Source organism: Petaurus breviceps, unplaced genomic scaffold (assembly GCF_028583685.1).
Source record: "Petaurus breviceps papuanus isolate PSGF00001 unplaced genomic scaffold, PetGlider_PUasm1.0 90397, whole genome shotgun sequence".
In the NCBI taxonomy this organism is placed as follows: domain Eukaryota; kingdom Metazoa; phylum Chordata; class Mammalia; order Diprotodontia; family Petauridae; genus Petaurus; species Petaurus breviceps.
The window spans coordinates 887,970-911,082 of NW_027187239.1; the positions used below are offsets into that span (position 1 = coordinate 887,970).

The following is a 23,113-nucleotide window of genomic DNA, read 5'->3' on the forward strand; positions in this document are numbered from 1 at the left end:
GACAGTGTTGCATGGGGGGGGGGGCGTTGGTGTTGGTGTGGTTGGGGGGGGGGGGGGGGGGGGGGGGGAGTGCTGGGCTGAGTGTGGGTGGAGCCACAAGCCATTGATGGACCTGGTCTGGGAGGATTCTGTGGCTAGGGCCCGGAGAGTGGCCTGGAGTGAAGGTGGCCCTGAAGGGTCTGGCATCTGTGGAGAACTCCTAGACCCTATCTGGGCAGGCAAAGGGGCCAGTGAGATTCCTGGAGAGGCCCAGGTTTCTGGCAGAATTTTGACTGGCTGGGATGTGAGCCCCAAGGTCCAGAGCTGACTGGATTTACTTTCTGGGGGTGGCATGATCTCTGGAGGCTCCTGGGTGACTTGGTGCTGGATGGGTCATGAAGCATGGTCCTGGTCCAGCTAGTGGCATCCCATAGGGCAGGTGACTTTATACTGGCTGTTGTCTCTCCATCACTGTCTCCAGATCCCATCCAGAGACTCCTTGGTGGGGAGGGAGGGGGAGAAAGGGAGGGCAGAGCAGATAGCAGGAGGCCTGCATAGCTTCAGTTTCCTGTAGATGGGGCTCCTGTGCAGACAGGGGGAAACATTCTAACTCTCTTTTTTTTTCTTTTTGGAGGGGAGAGGACAGGGAAATTGGGGTTAAGTGACTTGCCCAAGGTCACATGGCTAGTTTTGTGTTAAGTGTCTGAGGCCGGATTTGAACTCAGGTCCTCCTGATTCCCGGGTTGGTGCTCTATTCACTGCGTCACCTAGCTGCCCCTGTAACTCTCTCTTGACTGAGGCTGGTGACTGTTTCCATACCTTAACCCATTTGATGGGTCCAGGGTAGGGGTCACAAACCTGATAGGAAAAATCATGTTGCTGCCAGGATAGCTGTGGCGTGATCTTGTGGCAACCTCATGGGGGCTCTTGGTCTGCTTTTTTCCCTTCACTGACCTCTGGACCCTACCCTGGGTTCACTGGCTCAGTACCCAGCTCCTTGGCTTCTTTGTCCAAGCTGCAAGTTCACAGGGGAGCCCATGCCTGGGAGCTGGCAGGCCCAATCTGGAGTGCTTGGCTGGTGCTGGTTAAGTTTCTCCTCATCCTTTTTTCCGCTGAGGGTACGTTGCCTTTCTTGGCTGAGCCCACTGTGTCTTCCTGAGGCAGAGCCTACCATGCTTTGGACTGTACCACAAATTCTGGGGGCTCTGGTGACATACTCATCAAATTGAGGGTAGAATTTTGATCTTTAAAAGTTCTGGCCCTGGGGCGGCCAGGTAGCACAGTGAGTAAGAGCACCCCTCCAGTGTTGGGATGACCTGGGGATCAAATCTGGGCTCAGATACTCAGCACCACACGCAGAAATAACTGGCCGTGTAACCTTGAGCAAGTTACTTAACCCCAATTGCTTAAAAAAAAAAAAAGTTCTGGCCCTCTCTTTACAGCTGAGGAAACAGACCCAGAGGAGGGAAGTGACCTGCCCAAAGCCAACTAGGTAGAGAGGTTGGATTGACATGGCTGCCCAGTAGAAGCTTCAGACCAGGCCTGGGCCCCTCAGGCCAGGCTCACCATGCCCTGCCTGGGGCCACATCCCCCCATCCTCCCAGGCTGGTTTTTTTCTCAAGGCAGCCTAGGGCAGAGGTTCTATAGAGGTGTGGGTACCATATCCCACGATGACCTGGGAGCCTCTTGGTAATTTTCCCTTTCTGAGCAGCCTTTGTGGGAAATCTCAAAATAGACTCTGTGGTCCCCAGACCATGACCTGCTGCTTCTCTCTCTTCCTCCGGAGTTTCCCTCGAGTTGGAGAAAGCAGAAGCAGGGGCAGCAGATGTGGGGCGTGGAGTGTTTGCCACATGTTTCCGAGGCTGCCCCCTCACAAAGTTGAGCCCCTTCAGGCCTGGGCCCAGCACCCTGGGGTGTGAACATTCCTCATTCCCTCTCCCTGTGGGAGGAATCTGTCCTCACAACTCCAGGCCAGACCTAAGGAACTGTTTGGTGCCAGAGCAGGGCTCTGCCCACTCCTCACCAGCTAGAATCTGACTCAGCCAGCTCCTGGAACACCCAGGCAAGGCACCAAGGCCGAGCCTGTGTGGACAAGACGCAAGGGGTGAGGGTGAGAGAGGGGTCACCTCTTGGTGGTGCGGCCCTAGGGGAGGAGCCCAGGCAAGGGATGAGTGACCTGCTCTGTCCTTTCCCAGGAGGACGATGGCCGTGGGACGTTTTTATCTCTTCTCCCTGGTACTGGGCACCCTGGGGGCCCTCTGTGTGCTCTTCACGGTCTACTGGGTACAGCACTGGCGTGGCGGCCTGGGCTGGGATGGCACTAGCCTCATGTTCAACTGGCACCCAGTTCTGATGGTGACTGGTATGGTGGTGCTGTACGGTGCTGGTAAGTAGGGAATGGAGGGGCCTGGGGGAGGGCCTGGGGCCAGTCTGCTCTCCCCTGCTGTTGGTAGGGAGGCTAGCACTGATATCATTGACTTGGGAGTTGAAGTCACACCCTGTGTCCTCTGGGGCTGATCCCTGAGCGTCAGTTTACTCATCTGTCTGGTGGGCATGATGTTCCTCTTCACTAGATCATAAAGAAAGCACTTTGTGATCTGTGGGGCTCATGGGTCTAAGCTCCCCAGGGCCACTGAAATAGGAGTTGGTGTTATTTGCGGAGCTCAGTAGTGAGCGGCTCTGGTAAGATCATAAGGGAGCTGTCGGGCCAGGAGCTCCTCACGTTGGTGATCAGAACAAGAAAGCACAAGCCAGGGGCTTTGATTAAAGCCTTGGCCTGAGCGTGGCGCCCTGCCTCCTGCCCCACAGGGCTGGCCCTGGCCAGGTCTGTGCCCTTTTCTCTCTCTTGGATGCATGGCACAGGCAGGTGGGTTGGCACTTAGATTGGCTTTGAGGTGGGGGTGGGGAGGGGTCAGTGAAAAGACCAATGGACCTGGAGTCTGAAACCCCAGATTCCAGCCCTACCTCAGCAGTGCACTGCCTGTGGGAGGGACCTGGTCTTTGAAAAATATGGAAACTGGACTGGGTGGGCCCTTACAGCCCTGGTGTTGACTCAGGGCTCAGAAGGAACTTTATGAGGGCCCTGTGCCTCCCTTTCCCCTTGGGGCTGTTGGGGGCCCCACAATGAGACCCTGGCTCCTGGTCTTCCCGCAGCCTCGCTGGTATACCGCTTGCCTCAGTCCTGGGTGGGGCCCAAGTTGCCGTGGAAGCTGCTGCACGCGGTGCTGCACCTGGCAGCCTTCATCCTGGCAGTGCTGGGGCTGGTTGCTGTCTTTAACTTCCACCGTCACAACCGTATCTCAAACCTCTACTCCCTGCACAGCTGGCTGGGGATCACGGCTGTCGCCCTTTTCGCCTGCCAGGTGAGTATCCTTCCCCTGCCGGGACCCTCAGCACATTTCTGAGGGTCTGCAGGGTCTGTGGGGCTGGAGCTTGGCCTTCTGATGGGCCCAGTGCCAACATGTTTGCTCAGAACAGGCATGACTGACGCAACTTGACTGCAGGTGGAGATGACCTGAGTATGATCCTTCCAGAGGCTCTGTGGCTCCTGGAATGGGGTTTTATGGTGCAGGATCCTGGTGTGAAAACTCACTCCGCTGAGTCTTGCCCAGGGTCACAGTTGTTTGTGTCAGAGGCAGGACTAGAACCCGGCTTTTCTGAGACTGAGGCCCATCCAGACCACCAGGTCTCTTATTGGCAGAAATAGAAAATGAGACCATTTGGGCAGGAGTGAATGACTTGGACAGTTCTGGATCAGTTGGGGGCCGGCAGAGGCAAAGTTTGAGGGAGTGCTTGGATGGAGTCTCACTGGAGTTGTCCCATGAGATGGAAGGTCCAGGGCCTGGAAGATGGCATGGGGTGAGATCAGGGGGCTGGCCGGGTTCTCCCCTCCCTGGGACCCACAGCTTTCTCTCCACAGTGGCTCCTGGGCTTTACCGTCTTCCTGCTGCCCTGGGCGTCTCTGTGGTTCCGCAGCCTTCTCAAGCCCATCCATGTCTTCTTTGGGGCTGTCATCCTGTCCCTGTCCATGGCCTCTGTCCTCTCTGGGATCAATGAGAAGCTCTTCTTCAGCCTGTGAGTCTCCTGTAGGGCCTTGGCTGTTCTTTCACGGTGGGCGGTGGAATCTGTCCCTCGAGGGTAGGCTGTCTGCACAGGAGGGCCTGGGGGCTCATCAGCCATCTGCTTTGAGTTAGAACCTACCTCCTCATTGGGAAGGGAGAAGCTGCCTTTCTCAAAGAAGAGCTTGGTCAGCCAGTCAGGTGTTTCTTGGGTACTTCTGGGGCCACAGCATCATAGCAGAAACTGCTTGTGCATGTTGCTGGTTTTTATAGTCCCTGGTCTTGCCACTTAGGAAGCCCCTCTGGGGAAGGCCTTTTCACTCAGCCTTAGTGCTAGGGGTAGGCCTACACTGGGCAGACAGATGGTGAGTCATGGTGGAGGGTCCAGGGAGAGCCGACACTGTCACCCCACAGGAAGAACGCTACTGCCCCCTACTCCAGCCTCCCTCCGGAGGCCTGCTTTGCCAATATCACCGGAATGATGGTGGTCATCTTTGTGGGGATTGTGCTCTATGGCCTCCTGGTCTCGTCATGGAAACGGCCCGAAGCAGGCATCCTGACCGACAGACAGGTACAAGTCCATGTGGCTGAAGAATGAGGGGAGGGCAGTGAGGGTGGGGGAAGAGCCTAGGGGTCAGGGGCTGGAGCCAGGAGAGGCAAGGGGGCTGATGGGGACCACGGGTCCTGGGGAAAATATGGCCCATTGAGAAAAACTTAAGGCCTGCCTGGGACATGAGCCATATAGCCCTGGGTGGGGGTCATAGATGTCTCAGAGCTGGTCTGACCCCTCATTTTATCAACAAGGAAATAGGCCCAGAGCTGGGAGGTGATTTTCACAAAGTTATTTAGGAAGTAGAAGGGTTCAGATTCCATTTCCTTGTCTTAAGGGTCTCCAAGGCCCCTTCTCACCTTGACGTTTGGTAACGCTTGGAGGGGTGCACTTGGGGAGAGAAGGCACAGATAGGCCCATCTCCTCACATGATCTTGGTAGACCTTGGCTGCCCTGTGCAAGGACAAGGGCAAAGATCAGAGAAGAAAAGATTCACATTTTCCGTAAGGGTCTTTCTTGCCTTTTCTCCACAAGTGGTTTCCGAAGAGCCAGTTTTAGTGACTGGTGGAACAGGGACAGTTAAATGCTTGGGGATGAGTGGAGCCTTTGGACAATGGTGCCACGGATTGGAATTCTGGGCTGAGCCAATGCCTCTGTGGGAAGATTGGTGGCTTAGGCCGGGCCTCTGCATCGGCTGGGGTCTGTGCTGGTGGTGGGTGTTGGTCTCGGAAGCCTGAGGTGGGTGAACTTTCTTTCCAGCCCCTGCTGCATGAAGGACAGTGAGGTGCAAAGGGCCACCCTTCCCACCCGGGAGCAGCCTGCACCAGTGACACTCCTCCCCAAGCTCTGCTCTGCTGGGGCTCTGGAATGCCCGCAGGAGCCAGCTCCCAGACTTCTGCCCCTGTGCTCGCCCTGCGCACTAGCCACTGGGCTTCTCCCCTGCTTCCTGGCCAGCGCTGGCTTCTGCACCTCTTGGCCCTTTCCTCGGGCCCTCCCTGTCAGCTGCATCAGAATAGTCCCACACAGAGCTCAGCTGCCTCCTTCCAGGCAGTTAGAAAGGGCTGGGCCTGGGTGAGTCCCAGTGGGCCCCAGCCATCTCATGTAGAAGGGAGGTCCTCTGCTTCTCGGCCTCTCTCTCAGCACTTTTGAAATAACAGGGATTGTGGGGTGTCCCTCCCTCCAGCTTCAGTTCCAGCTGGGACCTGACTCTCGGCCTCACCCTGTTTCTTACATGCCTGTTGCCTCCGGGCCCTGACAATAACTCTGCCAACCTGTCCTCCCAAGGAACTCACACCACAGTGTGGCCTAATGACAGGGCTGCCTTTGGACTTGATCTTCCAGACTCCCCTAATCCCCCACCCCTCAGGAAGCCGGGACCTGCTCCTGGCCCATCAGGTCCAGCCTCCTAACACCCCTTATCCCCAGCACCCTTCCTCAGGGAGTCCTCACACTCCTGGAAATGGCAGAGAAGACTTAGCTGGTGCCGTTGTCCCGGGAGGGCCATGGGCACTGTTGGACAGGGGACTCTTGGACCATCCAGCTCCCCACCCAGAGTCCCTGCCAAGTGCCTGTACCCTGGGCCGGGCTGAGGCACTCCCGATAGGCCATGCTCAGGCCCAGAGCCCTCATAGGAAACAAACTCCTGAGCTGTCTGCCCCTCCCTCCTTGTCAGTGCCCTCTTCTGCTGTTCCTGCCATTGTCTCTCCTCCCCATTGCTTGTTTGCTTCTCTTCCCTCCCAGAACAGCCTGGCTTGGCCGAGGGCTCAGGCTCTCTGTGCCCAGAGGGCAGATGAGTGCCAGCTGCTGGCCGGACAGCAAACACAGGCCAGTCCTGGTGGTCTCAGAGCCCTTTGGGGAGAAGCATCCTGCCATTTGGCTCTGTGAGCCTTTGGTGTTTGTAGGCCAGGGTGCAGTGGGGTCAGCTCCTTTGGGGCTGCCTGAAACTTTTCATTCAGTGTGTTTTTAAGGACCCAAGACCCTCAGGCTTTCTGGCAGGAGGATCTCCGCAAATTTCACCTTGATAAAAGGGGAAAACAAACTTTCTGAGGATTGTGGTTGGAGCTGAGTATTCAGTGTGACCTGGGGCTGATCCTGCAGAAGCTGTATGGCCTCTGGGGCATCTCTCCAGGGAAGGCCTTGGTAACAGCCGAGAGTGAGGGAAGGCAGTTTTTATGTTTGTTAAGATCCTTTTTAACTGCAAAAATTGTATTCTGTGAACTTCTTCTTAGCATTAAAGTTGTTTTTACTATACTTCCTCCTCTAGTCTGACTGGCAGCCTGCTGAGCCGAGCCTGAATCCCTGACTCCCCTCATCTTCCACGTGGGGGGGAGTCTAGAGAGGGCATTTTGGACCAAATGGCCATGGAGGTCCTGGCTGACTCTTAGGGTCTGATTTCCTGATCTACAGAGCCCTGGATAGCTTTTAAAAGCTGCCTGACCCTGACCTAGCCAGATGTATCTCTGTGGATCTGGGCCAGCCCTGCCTACCATCAGTGCAGGGTCAAACTAGCAGGGACTGGTTGAACTCTGTGGAAATTCCTTCTTCCAGAACAGGATAGCAGTTAACCTGTAACTTAGTCTTAGCTGCTTGGGGCACCAAGGTTAAATGGTTTGCCTCAAACGCATAGCCAGTCTGTGTCTCCCCTATGTCAAGGCTCCTATCTGTCACGCCCGAGGACAGGACCAAATAATTCTCCTTCACAACAGCCCTTCCTAATGACCATGCCACCTCCCTTCCATTGCAGACATGGCCTGTCTAGACCCTTCGTCAAGGTTGCTACTTTATATTCAGATAGCCAACGTGTGTCCCAGGCCCCATCATGTCCTGTGGCTATAATGCTTGGGGACCATCTGTGACCACAGCCATAGGTCATTGTCAGAGAGAGCCAGCCTCCTGAGACTGCAGAGGACGTGGATGGACCCTGGTCTCTGCTCATCTGGGCTCCCCTCAGGCTCTCCATTTGGTCCCTCACTATATATTCAGGCACAGAATGGAGACACACCCGAGTCTGCCTGATGGCCTCTGTGGCTGACTTGGATGGTCCTCTTTCTGGTCAGGCCCAGGCTTAGTTAGCCAAAATCTCTTGATGAGAGGACTGGCCTTGTTATGTAACTCATGGGTCCTGCTCCCATCAGAGACATGTTTGGTTCTTTGTTCACTCACTGGCTACAAACAGGTTCTCTGTGCCCTGGATCAGCCATGTCCCGGTTAGCATTCTTGCCTGCATTGGGCATGTGCTCCGGAGAGTGGAAACCCCCAGGCACCAAGTTCCACCACAGTTCTCATTCCAGATAAGCCAGCGGGATTCATCTCCACCTCCGGCTCAGGCATGGAAGGGAAGGCAGGAGCCACCACATTGCACCAGATTTGCTGCAGTTGGGACATGATTTATTGAGTTTAGCCCTCTGCCGCTTTATTGACAAAAAGGCTTAAAGAGAGAGAGATCCTTAAAAGCATATTAACCCTGAGAGGTACAGGAAAGGTCTGATCCCAGAGGCACAGGGCTGGGGCCCTGCCAGACTGCTATACCCTCCCTGGAAGGAGAGGGGATGATGGGAAGCAGAACTGGCCAGGCCTGGAACTGCCACAGGCCTTTGTGTCAAGGCCAAAAGGACCAGGGCTGAGTAAGTGTCTAAAACTTCAAAGCCAGCCTTCCCTTGACCAGAGGCAGCCTGCCTGGTAATGGGTGTTAAAGCCAGGGCTTCTTGGGTGATGATGGGAGGGGGACAGTGCCTTCGAGAATAGTTCTTAACCTGAGATCTAGAAACTTGGGGTGTGGGGGAAATGATTTTGATATTTATATTGCAGTGTAATTGATTTCTTTTGTAATCCGATTATTTTGTGCATTTAAAACATGATTGTGCAAAAGGGTCCTTTTCACAAATAGGCTGGATGGAGGCCATTGGGCCAGTGGCCTGGAGAGGCCCTGAGTGGCTGCCCGGCAGTGGTTAAAGTGCTGGGCTCAGGGTCAGGGAGAGGCCCAGATCATGGGGAAGGGCAGTTCACGAGCTCTGGCTCTGCAGTGTCTCCAGGACAGCCCGGAGCACAGCAGCAGCTGCCACAGCCCCAGGGTCCGGCTGTTCCAGTTTGGCTGAACTGATGTAGCTGGCTCTCCCAGCCCCGGCCTCCATCTTCTTGGTGGCTTCTGCTGCGGCCTCGGCGCTCTGCAGAAGAAGACGCAGGAGCTCAGCTCCTGAGGCTGGAGGCAGCAGGCTAGCCCCGGCCCCTGCTGCTCCCTTGCTGCCAAAGCCCCGAAGCCTTGGCCTTGAGCGCCTTTGGCAGCTCTGTGGGGGAGGCTGGTGCCTGCCCTGCCCCCTGCCAGGCCCCGTGAAGCTTCCATTCTTCACTTTCCTGCAGCTCAGGCCTGACCCTGTCCTTTCCCCGGCCTCTAGCATTCAGACTCCTTTGTAGCACAGGGCAGGACTCTGCCTCCCCTCGGTGCCTTTGCCCCGGCTGCCTCCCTCCACCTCCGCAGCTCCGAATCCCTCACCAGCTGCTTCTTTAAGGCTGAGCTCCTGAGCTGGCCCCCTAAGCCCCCGGAGCTTGCTCCTCCCTCCCTAACCTCACATATGTACTTACCTGTACATATGCCCCCAACCAGACACACGTATTAGCATATGCCACAGGATCAGAGGGTTAGGATTCAGAGAGAAGAGACATGAAGGGCCATGAGTTCATTCTACAGATGAACAGACTAAGGCACAGAGAGGTTCCGTGACATGCCCAGGGTCACAGCTCATGGCGTCTGATGCAGAATTCAAATTCAGGTTTTCCTGACTCTGAGTCCAGGGCTCTAGCCACTGCTCCACACTGCCTCCGTTCATTCTCTCTGTAGCCAGCACACTCCTTGGCACACGGGAGTGCCCCACAAGGGCCAAGCCTAGCCTCAGATGACCTCTCTGCCCTCCTCAGGAATTTGCTCATGACAGACATTCTCAGTGGATCACAAGGCCTACGGCAGCCTCCCCATCCTCCCAGGCTGAGCTGACCGGCTCACCTTGACAGCTTTGCTCAGCACCTGCAGCAGATTGGCCCCCGGAGTCTTTAGGGCACGGAGTTCCTGGCCGGCGGCCCATAGCGCGTCCAGCTGCCCAAGACAAGGGAGAGCACTGGGGTGGGCGGGGGACCGTGGGGGTTTGGGGGGCTCTGAAAGGAATGAGGAGGGGGAGGGCAGCGGGGCAGGTGGCATGCGTACCATGGTCCTGTCCCCAGGAGCAGCTTTTCCATACCTGTCAGGGAAAGCAGAAGGCAGCTGAAGTGCACCAGTGGCCAGTGACAGAAGGGAAGAGGGATGGTCTCCCTGGGGATGGGGACAGTGGTGACTCACCGCTGCATGGCCTCCAGACCAGCGTCCATGGCAGCAGTCCAGGCTGGGAGGCCAGGCGTGGTCTTGAGGGGCTGGGCAGCTGCAGTCAGGAACAGGCCATAAAGCTGGGGACCAGAATCAAGCCAAGGGAGGCTGTAAGCGCTCGGCCTCTGCCTTGGTGTCTGTGACACTGGACTTGCTCAGCCTCCCAGGATCTTCCCCCTGGCTCCCTGCCCCTGCCCCTGGAGCTCTCCTGACAATGGGCACTCACCGCCCCTGATGATCCTCCCATCTTCTCCAGCAGGAGCCGGGACAAGCCAGAGAGTAGCTGGTCAGGGCGGCTGGGGGGCGGGCCCTCCTTCAGCCATTCCTGGATTGCTGAAAGGGCAAAGAGATTCTGAGTGATGCGGTGGTGGGGGATGGAGGGGAAACCCAGGCACCCCGGACCCCCATGCCCCTAGCCAAGACCCAGGAAGCATTCACGATCAATCAGGGGCTGAAACCCAAGGGAAAGCCCCAATGGGGGCTGGGATATCTGCCCCATCTGGAGAAGAGGAGGAGCTGGGCGGAGGCCTATGAGTCCTAGACCCCTTCCCCTGTCCCTCTGGCAGTGACCTCTGGCAGCTCGGCTATGGGTGGTGCCACAATCGCCATCTCCAGCAGCTCGGTCCAGGGCATTCAGATGTTCCTCCAGGCCAAGGAGGGTGGCACACACTTGCTTCAGAATGGCAGCTGCCTTCTGGGAGCCAGCACCTGGCAAAGACAGGCCAGAGGAGAAGGGACCCAGTGCTTCAGAGCTGGTGCTGAGCAGCCCCATGCCACCCCCCAGCTGGGTGGGCAGGTTACCTCCCGTCGCCGTCAGCTCGGTGCCCTCTGACTTCTCAGTGGGGGCTGCCCGGCTCCGGGTGCGACCCGTCACAGGCACTCTGGCTATGTGGGGCCAGGCTGAAGCCGTAGTCTCAGCATCTGGGAATGAAGAAGAGGCAGGCTCAGACCCAGCACTGCCACATGGCTTGGCTTCCTGAGCTGAAGGGACAAGGGAAATGGAGGTCCCCAGCCTCCTTGCCTCAGAGGAAGAGGATTTGGGGATTGCAGGAGAGGGTGGAAAGATTTAAGAAGCCCAACTCCCCCCTTCCCCTCCAGTCAAAGACAACAGGAAGAAAAAGCCGGAAGTAACTTTTCTGGGAGGACCAGGGCCCTCACCTTGCCCTTGCCCTAGGGGGAGGGCCGTGTTTGCCCAGCCTCCTCAGGTCCCCTCAGTCCAAGGCCTGCAGGACCCTGACCTTGGGCTCCTCACCTATCAGTTTAAGGAGGGCATCATCTACCAGCAGGAGGGTCAGGGAGATGCCAGCCATTTCCAGTGCCGACATGAAGGTACCCACCAGGGCACGGGCAATCTTCACACCACGGGCCTCTAGAGTCCAGAGCAGAAGGCAGCCATGAGGAAGGAGGGCATGGGGGAGGGAAAGGACACCAGACAGAAGCTAGGGCAGTAGGGCCTTGTAGAAGCTGAGGGGCCATGGGCAGATCTTGAGAGAGCCCCACCCACCTCACCCCAGAAGACCACCTGCTTGGAGCCCTCTTCATGGTCTCCTACTCAGTTTCCCAGTGTAGGGGTGGTACCCTAACAGACATCCCCCCTCGATCTGGGACTTACCGAGGCAGCGGACCGCTGCATCAGCCATGATGCCTAGCTCCAAGAAGGACAGACCACCCAGGTTATTGACGACCAGCACCACCGAAGAGCCTGTGGGAGTCACAGCAGAGGGAGTGATTAATCAATCAGTGTCTCAACAGGAATTTATGAGTGAAGTGTGTTAGTGTCATATTTGCAGGGGGGGGGGGAGGAGAGGTGTGAAAGCAGAGAATGAAACACTCCCTCCTCAAAGGAGCTGATGCTCGAATGGAGGTGACAAGGACACAGGCGCTCATCGGGCACACAAAGTGAATGAGTATAAATGGAATAGTAACAGTCTCTTCATAGCATTTACGGGTTTGGACAGTGCTTTGCAAATACTGTTCCACACCCACTTTACAGACATATACAAGGGAGTTAGGTAGAAGGCAGTTTGGGAGGGAGCTCTGGGACTCTCTGGGGTCCAGGCATGTGGGAGGGCTGGAGCAAAGGTGTGGAGGCTGAAGATGAAGTGCCACATGTAACCAACAAAGACAAGGCCAGTTTGGCTGAGTAGGAGAGGGAGAGCAGTGTCCAGTGGGCTGGAGCCAGGCTGCATAGGGCCCTGAAAGCCCAATGGAAGGATCATCCGAGAGGCCCTTCACAGGAAGCCACTGGAATTGGAGGAGCGGACAACTTTGGCAACGGTCTGTGGCTGGAGGTTAGTCAGGCGTGCCAGTAAGGAGCCTGCCGTGGCAGTCTGGGGGAGAGGTGATGAGGGATGTCACTAACATGGTGGCCATGTGGATAGGGAAGAGTGAGACGTGAGATGGGGGATCTGACAGAGGACTGGAGATGTGGGGGAGGGCAGGGAGGATCATCGGACAACAGCCAGCTCACAGGCCTAGCATACCAGAAGGAACGGGCTGCCTTGGGCAGAACCAGCAAAGGAAGCAGCCCCTCCCCGGAGTGACCACTCACCAGACCTGACCGGCACATGGGACTCGTTGGAGGGGTTAGTCATGTGGTCTATCATTGTCTTCATCACCTCATCTGCCGTGGCCATCTGTGCGTGAGAAGTGACAGTGAGGGGGACTTTGGGCTAAGCCTTGTTCTGGAACAACGTGAGCACTGAGCACCCACCCACCCACCTACCTTCAGCCGACGGACACCGGCCTCCCCGTGGATCCCTATGGAGACAAGAAGCATGGCTGTAGGAAACCCCCAAGTGACAGCCCCGGCGTGACTGGAGATGAGATGGGGGTGACCCAATGGGAGGCCCGCAGGACAGCAGGCAGATACCCGAGGCCATGGGGGATACAGGCACACGTCCTTACCCAAGCCCAACTCCATCTCATCAACAGGAAGCTGGAAGGTTGGTTTGGAGCCTGGGACGCTGCAGGAGGACAAGCTCGCCCCCAGGGTACCTAGGAGGGAAGAGGGCAAGACATGTTGCTGCCAGCAGTGTGGGCACAAAAGGGCGTGCAGATGCCCACACGCCAACAAAAACCGGAATCACTCAGGGAGGGCCTATTATGCCCAATGGCCCTGGGGACACAGATTTTAGACTGGCCCCAGATCCCTGAGAATACTTGGTAGAGGTGAGGCCTCGGCCAGGTGGAAATAAACCATGCCTAAGGACCCATGCATCCCAGAATGCCAGTGCCTGTGAGCAGGAGCCCCCTAGGCCTGCAGCCAGCAGCAGCTTACCAGAGATGCCCAGTCTGGCTTGCAAGCACTCAAGTTTGGGCATCTTTCCTTCAGAAAGGTCCTGTTCCCTCCATAATGCTCCTTTTTCCTCCCAGGGGATGGAGAGGCCCTCCCCCCAGGCCAGCACTCACCCATGGCAGCAGCAGCTGCGTTCACTCTACGAACAATTTCCTCCAGCCCCACGCCTGCCTCGGCCAGAGCACCTGCCACCTGTACCAAGATGAGGCCAAGCCCCCAAGGGATGAGTGACTCCCTAGTCTGGGGCAGAGGGCAGGGAGGGCAGGAGAGGCAGGGGGGAAAGGGGAGAAGCCCTTCCTCATGAGGTGTCTTCCTCAAGTTCACAGTCAGGCCAATGGGCCTGACTCACCTGGGTGCAGAAAGGAGCCTGAGGGATATGTCATCAAGTGGGCAGACCTGAGTCCTAGAGCTGGCTCTTCTACTTACTACCTTTGTGACCCTGGCCAAGTCATTTCCCTCTCTGGGCCTCAGTTCTCTCATTGAGCTGACCTGGGGGGCACCTTCTGGCTCTGCCTGCACTGGTCAGTCCTGGGAGGGCATGAAAGATTGCATTGCAGCTAATCATGGCACAAGGGAGAGGACGGTCGAAGACGGACCTCCATCCCATGGGTGAGGCCCATGGCAAGAGCCCTAGAGGAGCCCTCTTCATTCACCAACCCCACATTAAAGCGTCTACTTTGTGCGAGGTGCTGGGTGCCAGGGCACCAAGACAGACAGACATTGCCCCCTAGGAGGCCCCACCTTGTGGATGAGCACTGTGCCACAGAGGCCCCGCCTGCCCGCCTTCTTCAGGCTGGTGAAGGCGCTGTCATCGCCAATGACGACCATCTCCACCGGGATGCCCTCTGCCCGGGCCTGCTCCCGGGCCAGTCCAAAGTTGAGCCGGTCCCCGGTATAATTCTTCACGATGAGTAGCGTCCCCACTGCAGAAGCCAGAGAGGTGGTAAGGAAACCCTCACCCCACGCCTCTCCTGCCCTCCCCCACCCAATCCACATGAAGCATTACTGCCAGCACGCCTGCCATACCTGTTCCGGCCTGAGCCACTGCCCGTATGGCAGCCAGGATGCTGCCTACAGCTGGGGAGGTGAACACCGCCCCAGCAATGACCCCAGTCAGCATCCCTTTGCCTATAAAACCTGGAGGGAGAAAGAAAAGCTTCAGAAAAGACACAGAACTGGCTCTATCATGGACCAGCCCATATGAGCCCCTGCTGAAGCCCCCACAGGATGGATGCCTCGGGGGGAGAAGGGGACGGCAGCGACCCCAAGCTCTTCATGGACATTGTGACAATGGACCCAGCAATTCCAGGAGCAGCCTGGCCACATTCTGAGAGGTCACGTCACATAAATGTAATAGAATATTACTGTGCTCTAAGAAACAGCGAGGGGCACTGTTCCAAGAAACCTCAGAAGACTTGTGTGAACTGATGCAGATGGAAGTGAGAACAATCTACACAGTAGCAACAATGTTTAAAAGACCCACAACTGTGAGGGGCTGAGTATCGCTGCTCAGTACAGTGACCTGACTGCACGTGATTCCAGAGGACTGAGCACAAAGCCAAAGCGTGCTCCTACCTGCTGGGAGAGGGATGGACACAAGAGGTTTGAGACGAGACACGCTTTTGGACACAACCAATGTGGAGATCTGCCTTTCTAGATTGTGCTTCTCTGTTACTAGATGGGTTTTTTCCCCCAACATGGAGGCAGGGGGTGGAAGGGAGAGGAGATGCTTGTTAAGTATTTTAAAATTAATTATTTTTTAAAAGAGAGAACATCTTAAGTGAGGAGGAATGCATAAGGAGAACACAGAGGTAGGAGACAAGGAAGACACTGGTCTGACCATGGCTGGTTCCCTCTCCCCTCCTCCACCTCATCCACAAGCCCTCCACCTGTCATAGGCCCTTTGTTCTCTCCAGCTGTTCACCTGCATGGGCAGGCTCATGGCCAGAGCCCCCGCCTGACAGCAGCGCCACCCGTCCCTTCAGGCTCTCCAGATCAGAGCGCAGGGCCACTCGGTGTCCTTGCAGAATCTGGAGGTCGGGGTTACAGGCCACCAGTCCAGCCAGGGCATCATCGGCACAGCCTGTCACAGAGTTCACCAGCTTCTTGGAGGACTGTTAGGAAAGAAAGTGAGGAGTCAGGATATCCCCAAAAGAAGCATTTGCCAACTTCAATGCACCACTGTGGTCTCTGTGATTTCCTCCAACTCCTTAAGCAAAAACAACTGAGTGGCATCAGGGGAAGCCTTAGAGTCATTGCCCAATTCAGTCCTGCCTCAGACATTTCCTAGGTATGGACCCTGGGCAACAAATCTCTCAGATTCAGTTTCCTCACCAGTAAAATGGGGATGATAATTGCACCTACTTCACAGAACTAAGAGGATCATAAAATAACGTAGGGATGCTTTGGAACCTCCTCATCTCTAGCCTGGCATTCAAGGCCCTGCTCAGTGTGACTCTGCCCCTCTCCTCAGCCTTATTTCTGATTCCTCTCTCCATGTACCCGCTCCTTCTTTCCCAATGTCATCCTGTCTTCTCCTCACTCTGCCTTCAGACTATCCCCTCCAGGCCCGGCACACATTCCTTCCACCAGTGGAAGTCTCCCTGGAGGGCAGAGGCTGCTTCATTTAATTTTTGCATCTCCAGGACCTAGGCCAGAGCCAATTGGATCGAAACACTCTTCTTCTTTCAAGGCCAGGCTCAGCCAGCCAACAAGCATTTGTGAAGAATTCTGGCACTAGGCTCCATGGGAGGGGGGAAAGCGAGAAAGGGGTCACAAGCCCTCAAGGAGTTCTTTCTAACGGGGCGACAGTAGAGGATGGAGGGTGTGTCCCTGTGAGTCTCCAAAAGACTGAGACATGGAGAAAGAGAACCTACAATGACCCAACAGAATGTGAAGAACCCCCTCCAGAATACCAACTGTACTCACCCTGCTGGCCCCAGACTCCCACTAAATCCAGAAAGAAATGCTGCTCTTCAGTCATGTCACTTGTGTCTGACACTCCATGGCCCTGTTTGAGTTTTCTTGGCAAATGTACTGGAGAGGTTTGCCATTTCCTTCTCCAGTTCCTTTTACAGATGAGGAAACTGAGGCAAACAGGGTCCAGTGACTTGCCCAGGGTCACACAGCTGGTCAGTGTCTGAGGCCAGACTGGAACTCAGACAGATGAGTTTTCCTGCAGGCCTGGTGCTCTATCCACTGCACCACCTAGGTGGCCCTAGGCAGAAGTAGGGGAGGTGGAATGGACTGGATTCACATCAGTAGATACTTAGGGGAGATAGAGTGGCCTACAGAAGGAAGGAGGTTCTGAGCCAGGAGAGACTGTGAATAGGAGAGGCAAGACGTCTCCTATCCTCTGCCCGTAGGTGACAATCTCAGAGCTGAGGGACCGAGGGACTCAAAGGAAGAGGTTTCTGCCAATGCTAAAGTAAGGGTCTTTCTTTTGTTCTAGTTAAGAGGAAAAGCTCACTGTAGAACTCTCAAATGACAAAAACTCAGCACAGTCCAGCCACTTTACCAGTAGCTAATGCTGGAAATGCAGCCACTCATCAAAGAGTGAGCCAGGGACCTCGTGCCCGGAGAGGAGTCCACGGCGCAGCTACTGCCTGGTCCAGACCTGTCCTGGGGAGATCAACCCTACGGGCTCCACACAGCAACCACTGAGTGCCTCTGGGTGTCCTACCTGGACCAACAGCCAAGCAGTCCGCTCAGGCTTAGCCAGAAGCCCTTTCCCTGAGGCAGGGAAGAAAGAGCCTAACTGGCTCCTTCTGAGCAGAAGCCAAGCTGTCTGGGACCTGTCTGACCTGTGCCAACACTGGACTGGTCCAGGTAGCTAAGATGAGGATCAAGCCGTTGGAGACATCTCTTACTCATACCATGGCCTGCACTGAACTCCCTGAGGATCCTCTAGAACTGGTCATGTCAAACACAAATAGAACTGGCATGAATCTACACTATCTATATCATTTATTTTGTTAAGCATTCCCCAATCCCATTTTAATCTGGTTTTGCACACACTCAAGTTTAATACCTCTGCTCTTGAGAAAGAAAGGGTTGGGAGTGGCCTTGGCTCCACGTGGGCCTCATTACCACTGCACTAGAATTTCATGCCCACTCTCCCTAACAGGCCCTGTGTGTATCTGTGAGGGAGTACACACCAGTTTTGAGTGAAATGTTCTGTAACTAACTGGCTAAGCTGCTTGAGTAAATGCCTTTGCTAAAGAACTAAATCTACCATCTCACGGTTATGGGAATCATACTAGTGGGGGCTCATGAGGCAGAATGAAGAGGATAGCCAGACACAGGATCGCCCTTCAAATCTTGAGAATAATAGCTCTCTCAGGGGACTAAATCTGCCCATGCTGGCTCGGTGTAGATGAGTAGATCCAGAGTCGGGTGTCGGACACAAATCAGAATGGGGAACTCAGATGTTGCTTCCTCCGTAAAGTCTCCCTTGGTCTCTACTTATAATCTCAACGTTGGAATGAGGTCTAGGGCAGAACAGACCTGGCTGGGAGTATTTCACCTCTCCATAATCATCCAGGCCCCAGAGCTCCACTGGTCCTGGCCTTTGACACCAGTCCCGCTCTCTGTGACCGTGTCCTTCCTGTTCCCTACCTGCCATCTTTCTCCTTCTGTGGCTACTGTGAAAGGCAGGACAACCTCCTGCCCAAGCCCAGTGCAGAATCCCCAGGCTTTTGGCTGAAGGCTGCCTCCTCCAAAGCTTCCTGCCCATCCAGGTGAGAGCCAACCTGCCAGGCTATACTGACCACTCACTGTGCTCTCTGGAGGCCCCATTCCGTGGTGAACCCTCCTCTGGGAAATTACTTTGTATCTATCTCATAATTAAATTTCTGTGTCTGTACTGTTTTCCTACCAACAGAATATAAGCTCCTTGAGGGCAGGACCTGGTGGCGGTTCTTTTGACATAGTAGATAAGGACATTCCAAGTCTTTTCAATTCTCCCTCCACAATGTATCTGTCTCCACTCCCAAACCAACTGCCTTAGTGTGGGCCTCTTTACCTAGACTATCACAAGAGACTCTGGTCTCCCAGCTTCCATCCCTCCCCCTCCAAGCCATCTACCCCAGGCTGCCCGCACCATCTTCCAGAGGCACAGGTCAGGCCAGAACTGTAACCAGCAGTTCTTGTGCCTGGGGCAAACACCACAAAATGGGTCCCCGGAACCTGGGACTCAAGACACAAGGCCCTGGGGAGAAATAGCTTAAGTGGGGTGAGGTGGGCCAGGGCAGAGCTCACCGGGCTGCAGCTATCTGAGCTAATTATTCTTGCTAATTGGGTACTAAGCTCAAGGTTTTGACCTGCTGAAGGAGAACAAGGGTTACCAGCACCCTCTAAATTTCTATATCCTGGGCCAAAGTTCTGGTTGCCCCACACTAGTTACCAGCCTGCGGAACAATCTCTACAGGCTGCCTATCGCCTCTGGGACCAGACAAACTCCTCAGCTTGGCCCTTCACAAGCTCCATGGCCCGGCTCTCAGGCTCCTTTCCAGATTTACCTTACTGACTCCCTCTAACCTACGTGATGATCCTGCCTAACATGCTAAGGTGCTCCAGCCAAACTGTGACGTCTAGAACCTGACTGTCACAGGATCACAAACTGGGAGGCAGAAAGGATCCCCTAATTTTCCAGATGAGGAATCCGAGGCCGGAGAAGTGAAAGGGCTGACTGCAGGACCCACAGGATTCCAAAGCTGCTGTCCCAGGTCCTGGGCAGGCTTGGAACCGCAAAGCCAACCTACCCGCTGAGCAGAGGGATGGGGGATGGACTGGAGGCAAAGCGTCAGACGGGGTCCGAAGCTGGGAAAGCGCTCCCCAACCTTCAGAGTCCTAGGGCTGGCTTCTCATCTTCAGAATAATTGGGATTATGCCCCTATTGCCTCTGGTGGACAAAAGGTGATATTACAACCGTTCTGGCCGGGGCCTCAGGCTTGGGTGTGCTAATGGCTGGACCAGAGATCCAGAAAAGGAAGGCACCTCAGAGTCATCCAGTCCGTCTCCCTCATTTAAAGATGAAGAAACTGAGGCCCAGAGAAGTCAGAATCACTCCATAAGCCGATCCACAAGCATTCATTAAGCCCTGACTATATGCCAGGCCCTGTGGTCATCATGGATTCAGAGCTGAAGGGCTCTTTCAAGGTCCTCTCACCAAACTCTTTGTTTTACACAAGAGGAAACTGAGTCAGGGAGAAGCTACAGGGCTCACACAGTAGCTGAGTCTTGCACTAAACGAGGAGGCCCCTTCCAGCCCTGGATCCAGGTCCCTGGGGCCTCGAGCCTTCTGGTGAGATGTTATCCACAGCAAAGAGGCACCGCCTCAAGCGAGAGGGGAGGGACAGGGCAGTGCCCAAGTGGGCTGGGAGGACAGAGGCAAAGGGCACGAGCTCTGACCACAAGCAGGCGACAGTGTGGTCAGTTCAGGGGAGCCAGGGGGGCACCTGAGAGAAGAGTGCCAGGCTGGCCCTGAAGGTGACACAGACTAGCTCCCTCTGCTCACAAGACTCTGCTTGAGATCCCAGAGCTGGGGCATCTCCTGCCTCCTCATCCTTCCCATGACCACGCTGCCTCCCACCAGTGACATGAACAATCCACCAGGTCTCTGCTTGAGGTCTTCCTGATCCCCCCTGCCCCCCGCCCAGGCTGGTGCCCTGATTCTCCTGAAATTACTCTGTCATCACTTGTATCCCCCACCCCAAGGAGAGTGCATCTCCAGTGCCTGGCTCAGTGCCCGGCATGATGTGGGCATCTAACAAGTGTCTGTTAGACTGAAAGGAGCAGTGCCATTGAGGTTAGGGGAGGACGGACCAGAAGGCCACGGGGGTCTCGCCCTGGGAAGAACTCATCATGATGGTCACAAAGCCCAGGACACATGGAGGAAGGCCGAGCTCGAACCCTGGACATTCCTGACTGCAGGGCCTGGGAGCCTGGCTTCTGCCCTGGTGGTGCCATGCTCAGCTCAGGGGTACCCCTGTTCCATTGTCTGAGGGACCTGGTCACTCAAAGCAGCCTCACATGTGACCCCAAATCTCAAAGCTCTCTGGGAGTTTTGGGATGGCCCAGTGCTGCACCCGAGACCCGTCAGGCAACAAAAGTTTATTAGGAATGTATGTGTGCCGGGCACTCTGCTGTGTGCTGAGGATAGGAATAGGCAAGAGACAGTGCCTGCTGTCAGGGAGATAACAAGTAGGCACAAGCAGGCTGTGTATAGGACAATCAGGAAACAATGAAGAGCTGGGAAAGGCTTTCCACAGAAGATGGGATTTTAGGTCCACTCTAAATGACAGTGTGGCCTCCAGCCCGGAGACCCACAGAACTGAGCCCCAGGGGCCTCGTGGAGGAGATGGGGAGAAGCAGGCTCCTGTCTGCAGGGACTCACCCCCTTCCCACTGCCGCCCAGCAGGAAATGGGGCTTCCCAGCCACACCAGCAGCCAAGGCCCAAGTTGGTGCTGGTTGGGTCTCTGCTCTGGGGCCCTGCTCTGACGCCACGAAGCACCAGTCCCTGTCTGGACCTAGCGCTCCCTTATCCCCCAGCCCCTGAAGAACTCACCATGGTGGGCAGGACTGCCAGGAGGAGCAGAATCCACAGGGTCCTTCTGAACCAGCGAGGGCCTCGGGGGCTGCTCCGTCCACGTGGGACTCTTCTGAGCTGAAGGGGAAAGGCCACCCCAGCCCTAGGAGAGAGCGAGAGTGAGTGGGTATACGTGAAGTGGGAGGCAGTATTTGGAGACCTGAATGAAGGGGGCCTGGCCTGTTAAGGGCTGAGTCACGCCAAGCACAGGGATACCAGCAGGAGCTCTCTGCCTGCTGGGATCCTACTCCCACTGGGACTTCGATCTGAGTCCAAACTCTAGCGCGTGGCCCAACGATGGGGTGTGGGAGGACAGAGCGAGAAGGACCGAAGTCCACACATGTCCCAAATCCTCTCCCTCTTCAGTGGGAAAATCGATCTGGGGCACATGTCCAATCTTTGGGAGTAGGGCTGGCCCCGAGCACTAAAGGCAGGGTCGTCCCATGTGGCCTGGGCAGGCTCCTAGGTTGGTCAGCATGCATCCCTGCCAGTGACCCCCTGGGGCCCAGGGGGAACAAAGCAAACAACCACTGATTTTTTGGCTCCTGGAAAAAGCTGCTCTAGGATCCTAGAGTTGGGGAATGAGATGAGTCCAGCAGAGCAGTGCAGTGGAAAGAACCAGGGACTTGGGTGTGAATTCTGACTGTTAATGACTAGCTGTGTGACTTTGAACATGTCATTTAATCCCTTTGGGCCCAAAGTTTGCCCATCTGTGAAAGAAAGGGGTGGGAATGTGAGGTGTGATGGTAAAACATGCCTCTCTCCTCTTGGCAAACATGCGGTAGACTGTAGGTGCAGAATGAGGCATACATTGTGCAGAAGCACATTAAAATCTTTTTGGTTCAACTGAAAAAAATTAAGAAACAGTATTTTTTCCAGCCTAAGTTCCTTTCTAGACTTTTCCCTCAAGGAAAGTAGATAGAATAAAGGTGAAGAGATAAAGGTTTTGGTCCCAGGAAATGAATGGAGGGTGAAAATCACCCCTAACTTTGCCTTCCCAGGTCTTGACCTACTAAGGGCAGCATCCACGGATTAAGATGTTGGGTGTTTTGGAAGCTAACGCCTGGGCTGTGTTGTAGAACCTTTGCCTCGTTCAGGACTCCCACAGACAGCACAGATTGTCCTCAGCGGCAGGAAGGTGTTGGAGGTCCAGGCACTGTGCTGGTTTGAACTCTGAGCTAGCCACAGCTTGGCTGCTGACTCTCTTTAAATTAACCTGTTTCTGGCAGATTCCTGCCTAAAACTTGGGGTGCTCCTGGCTTTCCATCCCCTCCTTGTCAGGGGTGGCTGATGGCACTTGACTGGTTTTGCAAAACTGGGTCCTGGTTGGTGGGTTGGGGGTTCTATGATGGGGGGAGCTCTCTGGGGGTAGGTGCTCCATGGTGGGGAGGCCCTCTGGGGGTGGGGGAACTCAACCACAGTGTCTCCTAGGTCTTAACTCCAGACAGGGCAAGGCCTGCTGGGGGCTCCCTCCCCTTCCCGGCCCGGTCGGGGGTGAGCCCAGCACGAGCCATCAATGTCTCGGTCACAGCCTCCGGACGGACGCAGATTCAAACTTGGCCCCATTACAGACGGGGAAACTGAGGCCCAGAAAGCTCAGGTCACGTGGTGCCAAGCGCCCCGCCAGGACTCGCTGTCTCCCAGGGGGCTCTGCACACAGGAGGTGCCTAATAAGTGCCCGTGGACTCGGAGCCCCCGAGCAGGAGCGGGGGACGCGGCACGCGACAGAAAACGGCCGCGCGCTGCAGGACTGGAAACCTAGGGCAGGTGAAGGGGAGGGGGAGGGGCGGGCCCGGCGGGGGGGGCCCCCCCCCCCCGAGAGTGGGCTGGGAGGAGGTGGGAAAGGCAGCCCCGGAGGGGAGGAGCCAGGCATGCCCGGAGGGGCGGGGCGCAGGAAGCCGCGGCTCCGGATTGGGGGACTGCGGCGCAGGGGGCGGGCTCAGAACGCGGGGCGCGAGTTCTGAGGAGAGGGCGGAGGGGAACTGACGTTAGCGCTCTCTCCTTCTCCCTCTCCCCCCGCCCCCCCCCCTCCACGAGCTCACCTGCCGCCAGCCGCGAGGCGCCTGCTCCGCTGCTGACGCGCCGAGAAGGGGCGGATAGAGCGTCCTTCCATCCGGGGCTCGGCGGAAGGGGGCGGGGCGATGGGAAGGGCGGGGCCTGCGGCCCGCCAACTTCTTCGTGCCGGCGAAGAGAGCTGAGACCTCCGAACCGCTAGGGGAGCTCAGTAGCCCGTCCCGTGGTGCCCCGCGGCCAGGACTCTCTAGGCGGCGGCGCGTCTCGGCCGTGGCG

At 56.1% G+C, this 23,113-nt stretch overlaps 2 protein-coding genes across 6 annotated transcripts in view; one reads left to right on the forward strand and one right to left on the reverse strand.

Moving 5' to 3' along the window:
- The window catches only part of CYB561A3 (cytochrome b561 family member A3), a 9,637-nt gene extending 2,427 nt beyond the window's left edge, over positions 1-7,210 (forward strand). For 3 of the 5 annotated variants that reach the window (XM_069108540.1, XM_069108541.1, XM_069108537.1), the window contains exons 2-6: positions 2,175-2,365; positions 3,133-3,341; positions 3,899-4,053; positions 4,452-4,608; positions 5,771-6,837. In XM_069108540.1, coding sequence (XP_068964641.1) covers positions 2,182-2,365; positions 3,133-3,341; positions 3,899-4,053; positions 4,452-4,608; positions 5,771-5,842 — 777 coding nt within the window. In that variant the 5' untranslated portion in view covers positions 2,175-2,181 and the 3' untranslated portion in view covers positions 5,843-6,837. The other 2 variants (XM_069108538.1, XM_069108542.1) reach the window with 2 other exon arrangements.
- A 588-nt stretch (positions 7,211-7,798) lies between these two features.
- TKFC (triokinase and FMN cyclase) lies at positions 7,799-23,078 on the reverse strand. Its single transcript, XM_069108532.1, has 18 exons — positions 22,867-23,078; positions 20,804-20,927; positions 15,160-15,349; positions 14,262-14,372; positions 13,977-14,158; positions 13,349-13,427; positions 12,845-12,934; positions 12,663-12,697; positions 12,489-12,573; positions 11,550-11,639; positions 11,190-11,306; positions 10,739-10,858; positions 10,508-10,645; positions 10,164-10,270; positions 9,914-10,017; positions 9,782-9,815; positions 9,584-9,673; positions 7,799-8,750 (listed from the first exon to the last, which is right to left on the reverse strand). The coding sequence occupies exons 1-18, from the start codon at positions 22,935-22,937 to the stop codon at positions 8,589-8,591; spliced, it is 1,929 nt and encodes a 642-aa protein (XP_068964633.1). The 5' UTR covers positions 22,938-23,078; the 3' UTR covers positions 7,799-8,588.
- Positions 23,079-23,113: the final 35 nt, after the last annotated feature.

Coding starts and splice junctions, on each gene's coding strand:
- TKFC (XM_069108532.1), bottom strand. CDS start 22,937: ATGGAAGGACGCTCTATCCGCCCCTTCTCGGCGCGTCAGCAGCGGAGC. Junction 15,350..20,803: donor TGGCAGTCCTGCCCACCATG/GTGAGTTCTTCA, acceptor CTTTCCTAACAG/TCCTCCAAGAAGCTGGTGAA. Junction 10,018..10,163: donor TGGGAGGATCATCAGGGGCG/GTGAGTGCCCAT, acceptor TCTGGTCCCCAG/CTTTATGGCCTGTTCCTGAC.